Consider the following 18,855-nt stretch of genomic DNA (forward strand, 5'->3'; position numbering starts at 1 on the left):
AACTCGACCTGAGAAGAATTGTCTAGTCTTCTTTTCTCACTTATTAGTTAGCCTGTATAATAACAACACGTTTTATAACTACTTTGAAATATACTGCTTTCCAGTTCTGATGTGAACGTAAATACAAGGGTTTAGATACATCCAGATGACAAATCCAGAATTGAATGAAACGCCTATTCTGGATTCCATTGTTAAACATTATTCAACTTTACAATGTATAATGGCAATCTCAAAATGAACATATATTTAGTAGGTTTCTTAACATCAACAGACGAGAATATGCATATTCTTGAGTTGAGGTACTTTTTTTCGTTGTTTTTATTCTAACCGATCAATTATAGTCACTATCAACAGGTATAATATTACAATTCAAATAAAATGTCAATTTTTTTTTGCTTAATAATTAAAGTGGATACTTTAATTACTATCTACTAAGTGATCTTCAATTCAATAAATATGTAAAAGAATTCCACTTACCATATTCCTAGTTAACTGATACAGAAAGAGAGATATTAAAAAAGATTTGTATATATTATTACATTAATTTTAAACTAGTTTTGATAGGTAAGTACTTTGTTTAATTTAGCCCAGTTTCAATTTCATCTAATGACTCAGTTATACAATGAAAAACAAATAGAATTATAGAGTGAACTGAAGAATTTTGTTTTATAATAATTTGTACTAATGATTATTTATACCTACATGGACCGTTGATAAAGATATCAGGCAAACGATGAATCGATTTGTTTTATTTCATTGATGTATAATTTACTTGAACTAGTTATTATTTAGTATAACTGAATGTATCACGTTCGTTGTTCTCAATGTTTTAATTGAATTATTTGATCCAGTCACTTTAATGGTTGAAGAAAATATCCAATACTTGTTTAATGAGCTGAAATTTCAAACTCCTCTTTATTTATTTAGGTTTAGACTGCTAATTATAATAACACTAACCTTTATACATATAAATGGATCTCAGAACTGAGTACCTACGATAGTAGATTAAGAAAATAAAAATTCTAGTTTTATACTGTGCAATAAACAGCTGGAACAAATATCAAACTTGTTAGGGAAGTCAATAAGAAGGAAAGTTGGCTATGACAAATTAGAATATCATCAGTAGTGAAAATCATCCGACGAATAAATGGAATAGGAAAGGAATAAAAAGTAGAGGCTTATTCTTTCCTATAGAACTCAGCTTTGAGTTCAGTCATCTAGTGCTCTCAACGAACAATAATTCTCAGTTGTAATTACTTTCTAAATGCGATTTTCGTAGTTAAATATGTGAACTAGAATTAATTTCATCAAGGGAGCTCTTAAAGAATCATCAAGTTTATATTGTGAGTTGTACTGCACAAATACTCTTTTACAAAGCTTTATTACATTATCACTTTTCTGATAAATATTTTTGTGTTCTTAATATTCCATTTCTTACTTTGACTATAATTAAAAATATTGTTATCCTTAGTACAAAGAAGCATATATTTCCACAACCTGATTCTGATATGAAGTATGGAGTAATCAATATTCATCATCTTCATTAGTAGTTTACAAAAAAATGTTACATTTACATTCTACAAGTAATTCAAGGTTAAAATTCTTTCTTTGTTTGTTACCATGTCATCTCTTACTTTTTGCACAACTCATACAGCCAAAAGAGATATTCCGACCACTTTGAATTCTAATTGATGGTTAATTCAAGTTGATAAAATGAGTCAGAATAGTTATTTCTAATTTTTGATTATTTTAATTATAACTGATGAGAGATATGTTTGTCATTGCTCTTTCTCTCGAACTACAAAAATAAAATTACTCGTCACTATTATTCCTTTAGTAGTAAACACATAGACAACAACTAAGACAGACATGCATCATGCCAATTGATTTGTCTAGAATCTTTATTAAGTTTACAAAACTAATAGTCAAGTGATCATGTGCTTTAATGACAAACATACCTGATAGGTTTATGTCTTTATGTAAATTTCATATCGGTTAGCTCTAGTGTGGTTTTTGTAATGTGTGATATTCGGTTGTTCATGATAAATTTTCACCAGTCCATCAAAATTTCTATCGATTTCTGTTTAGAACCAACTGGATTGTTGGATAACAGAGAATTTACAATTTCATTTATGAGTTCCCTTTTCTAGATGCAGCTTTACTATGCATAGTAATTATTGTATTTAATAGCCTAATAATATGTAGCTATATACTTCTGCATATCTGTAATTTAGTCACAAATATGATTATATCTACGGTGTTCAAATGATATAACCATGTAGAATTCCAATTAAATTGCTTTAAAATAATATGATCTAAACATTATTTATTAAGTCATTTTGTATTAGTTGTTTAGCTATTCCCATTGATGTTTAGGACTGCAATTGATCAGTCTCTTATTGACTTCTTTGAATCCTATGCGGATTGTCTCGATATTGCCTCAAATCACAAGCATTATAAGCAGAGATAGATAGTCGCTAGTAGCTACATCCAGCTGACAAGTGTTAAATAGGACGAAACACATATCGTGTATTCCACCACTAGCTACCATTCATCTCTGCTTATGGATATTTATTAATGTTATAAATATTTAAAAAAAACTTTTCATTCACAAACTGGTGTCACTGTCAAATCACTATTAAACAGAACTTATGAAATATTTAATTTGTCTCAGATTGGAACTTTTTAATTCTAACCAATGAACATTATAATTATAGAAGTCAATATCAAACTTTAAAGAATCTCTGTTCTTGAATAGAGCAAATTTCATTTGATTAATAATTCACTAGGTGAGTAAATGACATTATTTCGAACAGATATAAATACAATCAAACTTATGTAATTTTCAAAAGGATAAGGAGAATGAACTTCATAACAATATAGTTTCAACATTTAGTCTTAATCTGATATCAGTTGGAGAAAATTTAGAGACCGCAGAGCATAACTTAAGACTCCATGACTTAATTTTACTCACCACTCCACTTAACATTGAACCGAGAGCCTACGGGAGTTACAAAAAATGCGGTTACTTCAAAAGTAATAAATCTAAATTCAATGATTCATAATCTTAATATCAATCAATTCTTTTTAAACATTTACTTATATTGTAAATCTTTAATATCAGTAAAATAAATTCTGTCGAAATAGAAATAGAAATATAGTTTTATTTTCATAAATCACAAACCGGAATAATGCATACTATCGAACATGATCTGCTTTTAATTTCAGCGTTACAGTTTAGCTTCATCCTCTAATGGCAAACATCCAACATATCCTGTTTCTGACAAATCTACAGTAGAAACTTCAAACTCATCAGTAATAGTTAGTGATCAACCTGTAATTTCTTTATCAGTGCCTGATAGGAAAGAAAATTTAAACAAAAGTAATGGCTATATTTGTGCAGAATGGGCAGCTAAATTAAATCATGATGAATATGATCATAATGATAATAGCAGATTTTTAAAGAAAGATTCCTCACCCTCACCTCCTCCACCGCCGCCTGCATTTCTTGGAGCTGGTGATGCATGTGCAAGCCCTACTAGTTCTCCTCCTAGTTCTTCATATTCCCCTCATTCGCAATTAATCCAACAATCAAATGGTCCCTCACAAATACCGCAAAAATCTCCACAACGAAATCAACTTAGAAGTGATGAATCATGGTCTGTTATTCATGCGAACAACCCAATGAATGGAATGAAACCACATCATTTAAACTCATATGATGGTGGTTTAAATGACAAAGATAGAGAAACAATTCAATTACAAAGGACAACTCAAGTTCCAGTTTATAATTCTCAATCGTATCAAAATTTTGATACTCAGAAACAGCTTATTAATGAACTAAGAGGATTATATCGAGTAAGGTTATTGATTTCATTGTATATTTATCTTTATACTGAAAATAAATTTTATCTGAAAGATTATTCTTAAAGTGATTAGCATACTATATAAGTTTGCTTTTGATGATGAATGAATTGAAACAAAATACAAAATTACCTGTATGAATCATTTGATGTTGACAAACATTTATTCGATGTCCTCAAGTACTGTTCTTTTCTGCATTTATCATGTCTGTCTTGAGATATAGAGAAAACAATTAAAAAAGAACTTTGTTTATATACATATATACAAGGAAAATACCAGTATTGATCTTTAGGGAGAGCAAAACAGAAACAACATTAGGGTAATAAATCAAGGGAATGAAGTAATCTTTTAATTTATTTATTAATCATTTGTAATAGATTTACTGGGAGATAGAACTCCAGATTAATAAAATGTAATGGATATAGATAAGAACACCACATTTTACTCAGTCTTTCTATATAGTAGTCTTTGACAGTTATTTACTGAATTAACTCATTAATTATAGAATCACATATAAATATAGCTTACAGTGAATAATGATATTAGTTCAAAAAATTAAATCATTGTATAAATCTCATTCAAGCCTCACATAATCTAATTCAGTCTGAGTTATGTATTTCAATATTTAAAAAAAAAGTTGACTTGAAGATCATAGCATAAACGCCACATCTACCCACCTCCTGAATTCAATTAGGAAAACAAATGTTAACTTACAACGTTCTGGCTGAAAGGAGCTAGTTTACTAACTAACTAACCAACAAGATATTCATCAGTATGGGTTTATAGTAATTGTTGAATTTCATCGAAATCACAAAACAATCTAAGCTAGACAACCATTGATAACCATGAAACATCAGAGAGTTGTTTTGTCTTAATACAAGGTTTCTTATCAACGGGCACCCGCCACCCCGCAAATGGAAACCAAACATAGGTAGGACCTTTGGTTTCGTTCACAAACGTTTAAATTCTGGACTGCTGACGCAAGAGTTTTCAAAAACTTTCTATAAAGAAAATGTAGATAACATCAAGAGTTATCGTCTGTTTCTGCTTGAAAAGAATTTTTTATCATAGTGATCAATAAACTTGCTGTAATAAATTTATTGCAGTACTTCACAAGTGAAATTTGACATTTAAACTCTTATTATAAACACCTTTTCTAAATATCGGTTATTTTTAAAGATGTAAAGAAAGTTGAAACCTTTGGTCTATCCTGTCAGAATAAAGATTTTGTTCGTTTGAGAATGGAATATGTTATTAATGTATTTCTAACATATCTATTCTTTTATTTAGAACTCAAGTACAAAAACGCAACCAAAATATTCTTTACAACCCAATGTAGAGAAACAGATATACTATCCAAATACTTCTCCAATTTCATCTCCTACACCAAATTACCAAGCAAATTCAAATTCTTATATCCCTACATCATCATCTGATCAACATGAAATCATCAAAACTAATATTAATAACAATAATAATAACTCGTATGTTCGTTCTAAGCGTTCAGATGTTTACCGCTCATATGGATCATTAACCACTAATCAAGGTACAAACAACTCTGATCCAGGAATAATGAAAGAACGTGACTGTGAAGAAAATATTACAGTCAATGAAACTGGCTGTTGGACACCAGATCAAGTTTTTACACGACGTGATTGCCTTAAAGCTAATTCATTGGCCGCAAGGGGTGGTAGCGATGGTTTATCGAATTCAATGAGTCCAGAAAGCTCATTATCGGATAAATCAGTAAGTTTTTATACCTTTGATGTGATCAATATACAAAACAATTTTATTTGGCATAATTTTAGGGTGTTGTATGAGGTAGCTCAGTGGACAAAATACCAAGCTTTCATGCAGTACGTCAGAGATTCAGACCGGGCATAATTGATTATGATGTGTCCGGCTAGGTAGTATCACTAACTTCGACAAAAATTTTGTCGCTCATAGCTGACTATGCGACCTTGTACTTGGTAAATGAGTTGAAATTTTAAAGTTTAATAAAATTTGTAAAACATCTACGGAAGTTTCGAAAAATTAGATAAGACTACAAGATTCCTTTTTAAATATACCATTAACAACCTTTTTAAAGTGTTCAGACCTCCTTTGTTCATAATGATATCGGAAAAATTAATCCGAGAATATTATGAATCTTAGCTGAAATTAAGTAATAATTATTCGATTAAATGAATAACGGTATATTATTTGTCCTCCATAAACACCATTTAAGCTTTGAGTTAAAAAGATGACAGACAGTAAACACATTTTATCCACAAACTTTGAATCGTATCATCACTCAAGGTATAAATTCATTCATTTAGTTTTAACAAATCATGTTTTAAAAAACACTGTTTTTTAAAACATGGTCCAGGTGGAAGTTCAACAATCAGGAACTTGTTCACCTATTAAATAGTAAATATACTTTATAAGGTCTCAGGCAAAAGTTACATCTTTATTTAGGACTTGACAAAATATCATACCAAATGTACTTTATAATTTAAGTGAATCAAAGTTTGTTTTATCAAGTGCATCGGCTGTCTGTTCTTCCATATTCAATGATCAAAAGTTAATTCTTAATTTAGTAACTGTGGATTTTGTGATTTCTTTACTCTGAACCATGATATAACTCATTGTTGTTTATTGTTGTGATCATAGGGTTCAGAAGCTAATGAACTAAACCGTCTTCATATGTCAGACAGTTCAGAGAGTAATCATGCTAACAAAGTGAGTTCAAATTAGTTTACTACCGATTTAAAAATAATGTGTGTGCTGTAGCAAATGCATTTTTCATTATGTAATCTGTCATGGTCCAATTTATATTCTTGGTTCATTTGTCGGGGATATAAACTTTATGGTAAACAACTCACTTTAAACTAATCAGTAATTTTAATTCAATCTTAATCGAAATATTCCTAATCTCATCAGTAAATGTGAAATGAAGTTTGTAACTTTAGGTGGTGAAGGCAGTCAGTGCCAAACCCTGCTTGATTTAGATTTCATACTACTTGATTTTTGTCAGTAGGTTGTATCTATACTGCTGATGAAACTCATTCTGCCTGTAAGATTTCAGCCCACATCACTTAGCTTCGTAGTCCGATACGTTACCAATAACCCATTTGTGGTGCGACTGACGTCTTATAGCATTAAGGTATTTACACTGAGTGATCATGGAGTATTGGTCGGTGCACTGTTTGACTGGTCCTTTAGTACCAATCGAATTTTATTCCATCAAGATTTCAGTTAGATCTTAATGTCAAATACCAAACAGCACGATATGAGACCTAAAGTTCCTTGCTGTTTACCTCGAAACGCCTTCCATTGAAACATATTATTGAGTAGTGACCACATTACTACTTGATTGATAGAATTCAATCAGCACTAAAAGATTAGACAAAAATGACGTTTGGTATTATTCATTAACTTTAGATACATTACATTAGTATCTGTATCTATTTTCAATAAAGTTCCAAGTGTAATAATTCATTAAAAACATATGTGTATGATCACAATATGTTAACGACTAAATAACAGCCTTATCTATCCATCTTCCTCTCTTTTCTCTCTCTCTCTCTCTCTCTCTCTATATATATATATATATATATATATATATATATATATATATATATATATATATATATATATATATATATATATATATATATATATATATATATATATAGTCTGAATAACAAATTAACAATAAAAATAATAAACACGATCATTCCAAATTATTACTTCAGGCACACTCTTAAAGAAATGAGAAATAAATGTTTTATATAAAAGGAAGATAGAAAATTAAGTTTATTTCACTAAGTATTTGTTAACTTAAATCTTTAAGCATTTTGTTGATAAACAGAATATTCTCGACATAAACGCTTGATTGGTAAACATGGGAATAATTAAACATTTATACATGAAATACATTTTATCAGAAGGGGTTTGTGGAGATTTTAGAAATTTCACAGATTGAAATCATTAGTCAATTGAAGCTAGACCACCATGGAACACCTAGTGGATGTGTCACTCAATTTCGTGGATTAGTTGAAGTTAGACATTAACACCGTTGGATGCCGGATCAGTGGTCTAGTTGGTTAAGCGCCTGGCGCGAGACGGATAGGTCCTGGGTTCGAATCTCGCGGGGTGCAGGATCGTGGATGCGCGCTGCTGAGGAGTCCCACACTAGGACGAAACGGGCGTCCAGTGCTTCCAGGTTTCCCATGGTTGTCTAGCTTCAATTGACTCATGATTTCAATCTGTGAAGTTTAATACATTTGTATAAAACATATAGGTTGTAAAAGACTAATGACTATTTTCCTTTCAAATGTTTAAATAATAGTCTGTTCTGTATTTTATGGATAACATATTCCTGGAAATCTCTAAAAATTATATTTGATTTTTGTATCTTCCATCAAACATTAAAAAAAATTGTCAGACGTTTTATCTGTCATTAATCATACAAGATTGATATAGAAATTCCAAGTTTGCAATTCTCTATGATTAAGGATAAGGATTATACTCTGGAATTTAATGGTATCATTACCAAGGTTTGATTTGATAATCTCGAATAAATTGAGCATTGGGTAGATTGTTATAAATAAATAAATAATATATTTGTAATATCCCAATGAGTAGAAAAATTAGATTTTCTGACGTTTCGTGGCTTAGTGTAATTCACTTCTTCAGAGGATTTGGTTGTTTATTCTCTGAAGAAGTGACTTACACTAAGCAACGAAACGTCAGAAAATCTAATTTTTCTACTCATTGGGATATTACAAATATACTATTTATTTATTCTGGAATTTATTGTTTATTAGTTAAAGCAGTTTATTTCAGTTATTTAAAGCTTTGTACTTGATCGATAAATGAATAGATTGACATAAATAAAGTTGAACTTGACATAAGTATGTTTTATCCAAATTAATCAAATTTTCGATGAACTTAAAGTTTAGGAAATAAAATCAGATGACCGGTAATGAAAGTCTGTTGTGTTAATTTATAGGCTTCTCTAATCATACAATAACGACGTAAACACTAAACAACAGTTTCATTTTTGAAGAATGCTTCTGTCAGCAAGTTACGTAAACTGTTTTACTATAAAGAGTTGAAAATTTTCGACTACCTTTTATATCTTGGAACTTAATGATTCATCAAAACGTTTAATATTTAAACCGAAATTTTAGTTCTGAATTAAAAATTGGAGGGGAAAGTTTTTCACTAACTCAACCTTTTTGGTAACGCTGGATTTTCGCTTGGTCAAAACTACTATTTGAAATCAAAACGAGATAAACTAACATAACGTACTACCGGACAATTTGTAAACGGACTTAGATGAATACCTTTTAGTCACTGTTTGGTGATGCGGTTTTTTGACAACTTTTAATAGCCGTATAAATACCATTAATTTTAGTTTCGTTTTTTAGAAAGCGGCAAAAAGCCAAGCTTCCACTTAGCTTCATTAATAATAAATTCTAAGTTATGAAACCAATAAATGCGCTTAAATGCTAAAACCCATCAATCAATTGTGAGGACATAAGACATTTTTATTGAAACTATAAATAACCAATTCCTTTTTCTTGTTGTATGTTCTACTATATCTTTTTAGTGAGGCAATGAGTAGACATTAAAAAGTTTTTACTACTCAGTTATATTTAAATAATCAGTATTTTATTGAAATATTTGGTATGAAATATTGAGTATGTCTACATTTCTCACGAAGTTTGCTGTGATAAAGGTATGACATAATGCAAGGAAGGAAACAGTTTGTTACAAATTCACAATTACAGGGATTGGTACACAGGGCAAACCAGAGAATACATAGTTTGACTACTTCTTTTAAGATCTTTTGTAAATTGAGGACAGTTAATATTATATAAAGCAGTCAATATTGGACAGTTGGTTTGTCCTATATATGCGTGGAAATCAATGATCACATATAGATCATAACCCGAAATCTTCACACTTCCTAATTAATACAATATAACTGAGTCAGTGAAAATAAGCTTACTGATTTACACTTTAAGCTTTGACTAATTTTTCATATATCTCAATCTTCGTATTTAACAAAACATTTGATATCTCACTGATAGATTTAGGCTACGCACTCAGAAGACCACATTTGTCTTGCTTATTGTTCATTTCTCACATGTACTTTAACAAGTTAATATGTATGACCAGATTATGTAAAATGTGTTACTCACTAATATTCCGCATAGTTGTAATAAACCTCATCTAACAGAATAGGTTCTTAACTTCATAACAGAGTATAGTAACGGAGTATTAATTAAAATATTATAAGCTGTCGGTTATACATTGTGTAAAGATTATGAGAGCTATCCGTTACTTCAAATATAATAAAGTGGGATAAAGTTTAAACTTACGACTAGTTAGTACAAAATTTTGTAAAACATAATTCACTTATGAGCAGAGATGAATGCTAATTAGTAGGGAAATGAAGGACATGCGCCTCGTCCGAATTGGAGCTTGTCAGCTGGATGTACCCAGTTCACAATTCATTTGTCTTATTTGATTGTTACAAATATTTGAGACATCTATGCTTGTCGATTTTTAGGAGGATATTAGTTTCTTTCGCATTTTTATTTGCGAATTTAAAGAACCAATCTGTTATCACTTTACAATAGTTGTAGAATAATCAGTATGGAATTGTGAAGATTATTAAGTTTTTGATTGAAGTCATGAACCGATTCATATCAGGCTACCAATGAAAACCTGGAAGCACTGGACGGCCATTTCGTCCTATTGTGGGATACCTCAGCAGTGCTCATACACGTCCCGCTTACGCGATTCGAACTCAGGGCCTTCGTTCTAGTGCGCGAACGCCTAACCTCCGGACCGCTGAGCCGACATCTAACGGTGTTGATGTCTAACATCAACCAACCCACGAAATTGCGCGACCATCTTCCATTGTACTGACGTAGATACCTGTCTCTACCTGACACGAGTTAGCTCCATTGGAATATTTGAATTATTGTAGGGAATGAAGATTTAATGACTCAAAAATTAGAGGTTTAATTAATAGACTGACGTTCGAACGTCCAATAATTAAGTAGTATTTTAACCTATACATAACCAATTTAACTTAAAGATGAGTAAATGAACATGTAGTTGTTAAATAAATTACATTTTTTCCCTTTCACTGAATTACTGCCATCGTTAAAAACACATTTATTGTTTGCTGAGCACCAGTTCATTGATTAGTGTTATTTCTACAAAAATGTTTACTACCAATCAAATCTACAGGTAATTACCAATGGTTAATTAACATTTAATACTAATTATTTATCATAGTATTAAATCCAGTCAAAAGTATTGTCAATTTCCTATGCTCTCATCATCAAGGATTTCTACAGCTTACAATAAATTCTAATTTCGTTTCTCCTCACTTGAATTTTTTTTGAAAAAAAAGTAGACAAATTCAATTATTTTTTCCTTTTTGTCTTTAAATGTCAAAACCATAAAACGTGTATTTTCGAAAATGTTTACATATAAAAAGTGAAAGAACATATCAACAATATTAAAATAATAACTTTTCAAATGTTATTATCAATGATGATTTGATCAGAATAACTACAAATATTGTTCAACACACACCCGCGAGCGGGATCGTGAGTGCGCACTGCTGAGGAGTCCCACAATAGGACGAAACGGCCGTCCAGTGCTCCCAGGTTTCCAAAGGTGATCTGACATCAATCGGTTCATGATCTCAATCAAAAACTTAATAATCTCCACAACCCATATACTAGTAATTAACATGTGCTCACTAGTGACTAGCTTCGTGAGGGAATTCTTGGAGTTCTAGTGAGAAGCCGTGACCAGTGGAGCTAATCCATGTCAGGTAGAGACAGGTGTCTACGTCAGAACAATGGAAGATGGTCGCGCAATTTCGTGGGTTGGTTGATGTTAGACATTAACACCGTTAGATGTCGGCTCAGTGGTCCAGTAGGTTAGGCGTTCGCGCACTAGAACGAAGGTCTTGGGTTCGAATCGCGTAAGCGGGACGTGGATGCGCACTGCTGAGGAGTCCCGTATTAAGACGAAACGGCCTTCCAGTACTTTCAGGTTTCCAAAGGTGGTCTAACATCCATCAGTTCATGATCTCAATCAAACACTTGGTCTCTTTGATAAATTTCGATAATACAATGCGAAGATAAAGGATATCAGAATTATGTGATATATTTGCGCAATACATTTCGAATAATCTAATCAATACATATACTTGTTAAGACATTTTTATATGAAAACTAATTGATCAACTAGATAGGTTAAAGGTAAGTTGTAACAAAGAAAAATAAAGTACAGAAAAACAATGTGATAACCACTTTGGATAATAAACCAGTATTACCAGGATAGGTTAAGTATAAGAACAAATTTAGAACTATATATATATATATATATATATATATATATATATATATATAAGTGAACAATATTGTTTTCCATTAGGTCGATTAGGATCTAATCGAAAACAATATGTTATTCTAAAAGAACTAATTGTTTTTGAACACATAAAGGAAGTTTCAGTTATATTGTATTTACGCATTAAACTTTTCATAAATGTTAGTTTATTTACCAAATAAAATTAGGAGTCTTATATTCTTTAGTGAATGTAGAATAACTCATAAAAAGACAGGCTAATATGACTGAGCCAGTTTTCAAACAAAATCATCCTCATAGTTATCAGGTACAAAACAAAACAAAAAAATAAGTTTTCTAACATCAAACTCTTTTTTTATTTCAATGGTCAAGATCATGAGGGAGTTGAAGCTAGACCACCATGGAAAACCTGGAAGCACTGAACGGCCGTTTCGTCCCACTGTGATACTCCTCAGCAGCGCGCATTTACGACCTCGCCCTCTGCGAGATTCGAACCCAGGACCTACTGGTTTCGCGCGTGAGCACTTAACCACTAAACCACTGAGCCGGTATCCAACGGTGTTAATGTCTAACTTCAACTAATCCACGAAATTGAGCGATACATTCACTATTGACTTCAGTGAGTTACTAGCTTCAACTAACTCATGATCTTAACTATTGAAATTACTACAATCTCCACAAAACCCATCTGATATCTTTTTTATATTTGACTAGAGCAAGTAACTTATTTTTTTCTTTCTGTAAATAAATAATAAAAAAGTCTTTTACATTTTACATCGTCTCATGAGTATTCTATGTGAATAGTAAATTGTAACAATGATAAGGAGATAGCGTAACAATGAAATAGTATTTGCAAAATTATTATCTATTGCTTGTTAAACTTGACTTTAAACCCAGATAAATACTAACCATTGTAACTATAATGATAAATGAACAATGATGATTATTAGTTTATAATAATGTTTTTTCAAGTCTGTAATAAAAATTTTACGATTAAAGTAACCAACTGTACATCATACTTCTTTTCATAACACTTTAAATGCATTAAACAATGATAAGTGAATATAAATAGAGAAGAGAAAAGTGTATTACACACACACATACACACAATGTTAATACATAAGTTTTACATGGATACTGTAGTTATTCATAGTCTACATTAATATTTCTAGGTCAGTCACCTTTTTTTTAGAAAAAGAACAGACAAGTTAAGTAAATACTTTGAGAAAGACACTATAAAAATACAAAAGGAATATTTATTTGTTTATAATTTACAGACAAACAATCTTGGTTGATTTGGAAGAAAGAATATTATGAAACTATAAAATGTGTTAAACTAACGTCAAAAAAAGAAACATGTCCAACATGTGGACTATTTTATAAAAATTGTTATTAGTAGTAGAGGTAACTGATACTTTTACCGTTAAAAAGACTGTTTGATTTATTTCGAAAACATTTAAAATGTAATAGGAAACATTGTAGTGAAAACATAACAAAGTTACGTAAGTCACAGTACGGTGCGTTTCCTTCCTCGAAAACATCAAGTAAATAGTAATTTCATTGGTTGAAATCACGAGTCAATTGAAGCTAGACCACCATGGAAAACCTTCAAGCACTGGACGGCCGTTTCGTCTTAGTATGGGACTCTTGAAGAGATACTCCTGAAGTTCTAGTGAGAATCGGTTACCAGTGGAGTTCAACCAAGTCTGTTGTGAAATAGTAACTCACTGAAGACAATGGCGTACGGTGGCGCAATTTCATGGATTGGTTGAAGTTAGAAATTAACACCGTTGGATGCCGGATCAGTGGTCTATTTGGTTAAACGCCTGGAGCGAGACTGATAGGTCCTGTGTTCGAATCTCACGGGGTGCGGGATCGTGGATGCGCGCTGCTGAGGAGTCCCATACTAGGACGAAACGGCCTTCCAGTGCTTCCAGGTTTTCCATGGTTGTCTAGCTTCAATTGATCCGTGATTTCAATCAGTGAAATTTCTAAAAATCTCCACAAAACCCCTTCTGAAAATAGTAATTTATTGTACATGTTTTAAGTCATGGAAATGAATTTATTAGAAGAACTTATTCTGATTGATTTTGCGAAGCCATAAATTGTTCAGTTTGGAGATAATTTACAATATGGGCTAACTATAATCAAAATAAGCAGTTTTCTACTTCCCCTCCCCCCAGTTTTCCAGAATTATCTGTGCACAGTGAAATTCCCTATCTTTCAACAACTTTTTGCCAAAACTTCTGGATTAATTACCACTATATATTTTTTGAATACTACAACTATTCGTTTGTCAACATGGTTGAACTCCTCTGGTTACAAATTCTTGCTAAAACTCCGGGGATTACTTTTTGAAATATAAATTTTAAAATTCTAGTGAGAAGCCGTGACCGGTGGAAATTAATCTTGTCTGGAGTAAGGAAAATATAACCAATGTAAATTGATGGTGGTGTTACAATAACGTCGATGCAGTGGTCTAGATGTTAAAAGTACATAGTGATACTTGTAGATTTTGTTTTCGATTCCCAGCGGGGTCATGAATGTTTATTGATAGGAAGTCCGACAGCAAAATGAAATAGAAGTCCAATGCTTCCTAGTTGGTGGTTGGAGGAAGTCGACAGGAACTCCTGGACCCGGGTTTCGTGCTACTTTGCACTCGTCAGCAAGGTGTACCATCTAATCTCAATATATAGTGTACACAGTGTCGAGTCACCTAGACTGGTGGCCACATTGCAACATGGTCGATAGCATTCGATCTGCACTAAATAAGGACTTGACACGCATGACATTGATCACCACCCAGTGATCGATCAATTGTGAATGCTTCCTAGTTTCTTGGGGTTGTATAATCCTATTCAGTTCGTGATGTGAAACTTTGAAGTCAATATACATAAGTTCATATATATGTAGACATTTGTACAAGTCTATATAGCTAAATCTATGCATTAAAAATCAAACGGTAGGTAGTAGATAAGATAGAGAGCATAGAGAACAACGTACTAGTGCATTCTTAGCATAATAGGGAAACTAACTAGTTTTATGTGAATGTATACTATTTAATATAAACTGATGATATATAATAGACAAGTTTATTGTTCCTAAATAAAAATTTGTCATACACATAGTCATCCATTTAAAAATGCAAATGTACACATATACACCAATTTCATTTAACACATATACAAAACCTTAAATTTCCCCTTCGAAAATTTAAAACAACCAATTTCACTTCAATTCATTCTAGCAAAAAATAAAATATTTTGTTTGGATAATATTTCATTTGTTTTGTCTCCTTCTAATTCGTCTCCGATGAGTGTTATTTTTTTTTAAACAGAATAGCGTGAATACAAATATAATCTGATATGAATGTTTATTATTTTTCTTTTCGACAACAACAAATTAGTGTAACTAGGTACTTTTAAAAGGTGTTTCCTTCAAAATTTATTACTATTTTTTTGTTATTATTGTTTTCTTGATCATACTATAGAGTGATCAAACATTTATCAATAATATGATAAATACATGATCAGTGAAAATTGGTATTTATGATTGTGATTGAAATTTGTACCACTCAATATCATTTATTAAATAGTTGTATTGTATTCATAAAGTTTCGACTAGCTCTTTGATGATGTAATTGAGTTATTTAGTCTTCAGTTATTACTATGGTGACTAAATTTGATATTTAGTGAATTATAATGTTAGTTGTTGAAATTGTTGCTGCTACTGTGGTGTGTGCTACTTATATCGACATAAGTAGTATGTGATGCTAGTCGTGAACAGAAGGTCTGGCATCAGAGAGACAAGAGAATCGAACAATAAAGAATGGAAACAGAATGCAATTTGTATGAAAATGCAAGAACAATGAATTCTGAGTCATTATGAGACAATTGATGGACATTTTGCAAATTAAGCATTTACTTTATGATTGTTAGATTTTATTAACAAGTCCTGTAGTTTTGTGTCAAATACATTCGGTTGCCCCCACCCGTGTTCTGTTCACTACACAACTAGTCATTTAAACTATTCTGATGATGTTACATTTTATCACTTCACAATTAAATGATTCAACATTATTCATATCAATGAACAAATTTTTTCATTGGAAAAGAATACTTACGTATAAAACTAATTCTTCATCTGGTAAAATAAATTTAGTTCAAAAGTCAAAGTTGATTTAACTTGAAATCGACTAGCTTCATCAAACAACCTTAATTTATAGTTGAATACATTGAATGATATCGCTCAAAATTAATACTATCACTATCGATACTATCCATATATATATTATTTCAAATTTTTAATTCGAATATTATTTCATATTTCTCACTTTTCAACTTCATTCATTTTTTAAGTCATATTATCCAAGTTTAATCTAATACTACTATTCCCATCGTAATTTCAACTACTGTTAAGTTCCTACTGATCTACTGATGTAAAGTTTTGACATTTTGAAGTCTTCTTTAAACCGGTAATGACTGAGTAAATTAACTTAGTCATGTAAGGATTCGCCCAGTTAGCTTAACGTAAAGTGAGCGTTTTTAGTCTTCATCTATAGAGTTCTGGAACAATAAATATCAGCTTCTTCATTAATTTAAGTGAAATTTAAACTGATATTGTGAACCGATCAATTTTAGGCCACCATTGAAAACCTGGAGGCACTGGATGGCTATTTCGTTCTAGCATGGGACTCCTCAGAAGTGAGCAGCCACGACCCCACACCCTGGACTCGAACTCAAGACCTTCGTTTACGCTTGGTCTGATATTGATTGGTTCATGTTCTCAGTTAAGACCCAACAATCTCCACAACCCTATACTGATAATTTAAGTGAGGTTTCCTGACTTTCACCGAAATATTCAAATATTAGGCTTTTTTTGAATAAAACACTAACTATTGATCAATGTAGGCTAACAATAATTGGGAAAATAATTCAAAAATAAGGTAGCTTAAGATAGAAATCAATACAATGTTTAACATCTTATCGATTCTGCGCATGAATTAACTTTGGTGGTCAGTTGCTGATTTCAACTTCTTTTGAGCGACCTACATAACCCAATTTGTTTGTTTAAAATGTTTGTTATTCATGTTGACTCTTGTCAGAAAAAAATATTTCACTTACCAGTTGTTTAGTTGATATACTAGGTATCAACAATTTGGTCTAAGTAAATAATTATCGTTCAGTTGTATTCATCAGATTATGTCATGAAATAATAAATAGTATATCTACGAAAATATTCATATATCTGTGGTATATGCTACTTATGTTGACAGATATAAATAGCATATAGCACCAATCGGAAGTGGAATGCATGTCAGTAAAAGATTGATTAGATTTAATTGAAGAGCACAGAAAGTAATCGTAATAACAACAGAATTGAAAAAATCATGAAATATGTAAAAGATAAATGATGCAAGATGTGCAAATTATGTATGTAATGTATGGTTTTTATATTTTGTGAAAGCACTCTGTAATTTTACATTCAACAGTAAATTGGTCTTCCCCATCTGAGTTCACGTTCACTACACAAACTAATGGACGATTGTTCTAATATTTTTTAGTGTTTCACTCATAAATTCCATTATCATATTTGCTAAAGGTGGGTTAATTAAATCAATTAAGTAAAATATCAATGATTATTTCCTTACCTCAATTATCTACATCCCAATTTTAATTATATTTTCACATAGACATTTTCATTATTTCTACACTTTCTTAATTTTCATTCATTAGATTTTCTTTTCAAAAATTTTTTTTTTAGTTAGTAGTACGTGTATTTCGTCCGGATAGAACAACTAAAGCAATATTAATTGAACATCAAATGACCGCTGGTGAAGTGGCTACTATGATGATTGAAAAGAATTTTTTACAACCTTCAGTACATTTAGCTTTGGTAGAAAAAGTTCCAGCTTTAAAAATAGGTAAAATAAAACAATTTTATTGAATTTCGATCAAATTGTTTAAAACATTATTTTCATTATCACACTTAATTCTGATTTCTATTTCGTAATGTACAATAATGTGATACTATTAGTTGATTTCACTTTCTACTTAGTTTATTTAACTTAACATATTTACAGTCTGTTGTAGATTGCATAGTTTTCAAAATAAAAATTTATGTAACAATTGGGAGATTATCAATAGATTAGAACTTGTTTCATATTTCCTTGATGCATCAACATGCGTTTGTACACTTACATCATCCATGTGTAGCTTGAGAAAAATATCATCTATACCGATGGATAATAGTCACGTAATGTCGTTAATCGACTGAAATTATGAATGTAAACCATTGGATTAGAACTCAACCATTTGAATATCAGTACTCTCCACAAGGACTCAAATGTCTAAATTCGATTCCAGATGACATCTTGAACAATCGATAAAAGTGGATGAAAAAGCCGTTCAATTCACTCCGATTTCCGATAGTTGACTTACCAAGATTAGTCAGTAATGTTAAATTATAAAATTCAATTGTCTATATAACTCTCTAAAATAAAGTGTATATTACCGAACCATAGAAGACACACATCTATTCTCATTCTTCATATTATTGAAAGCACGAATGGATCTAAGTTTAATAACTACTGGAAACCTAGAA

The 18,855-nt window shown here is 31.2% G+C and overlaps 1 protein-coding gene across 2 annotated transcripts in view; it reads left to right on the forward strand.

The window, feature by feature from the left end:
• MS3_00007860 (uncharacterized protein) overlaps positions 1-18,855 on the forward strand; it is a 77,182-nt gene that overhangs the window by 46,259 nt on the left and 12,068 nt on the right. The window contains exons 5-8 of one of the 2 annotated variants that reach the window (XM_051216208.1): positions 3,229-3,858; positions 5,155-5,610; positions 6,517-6,585; positions 18,016-18,175. In XM_051216208.1, coding sequence (XP_051066774.1) covers positions 3,229-3,858; positions 5,155-5,610; positions 6,517-6,585; positions 18,016-18,175 — 1,315 coding nt within the window. Of the gene's footprint in view, positions 1-3,228; positions 3,859-5,154; positions 5,611-6,516; positions 7,463-18,015; positions 18,176-18,855 lie in introns of those variants that run through there. The other variant, XM_051216209.1, reaches the window with a different exon arrangement.

This window comes from Schistosoma haematobium, chromosome 4 (genome assembly GCF_000699445.3).
Source record: "Schistosoma haematobium chromosome 4, whole genome shotgun sequence".
NCBI lineage: Eukaryota > Metazoa > Platyhelminthes > Trematoda > Strigeidida > Schistosomatidae > Schistosoma > Schistosoma haematobium.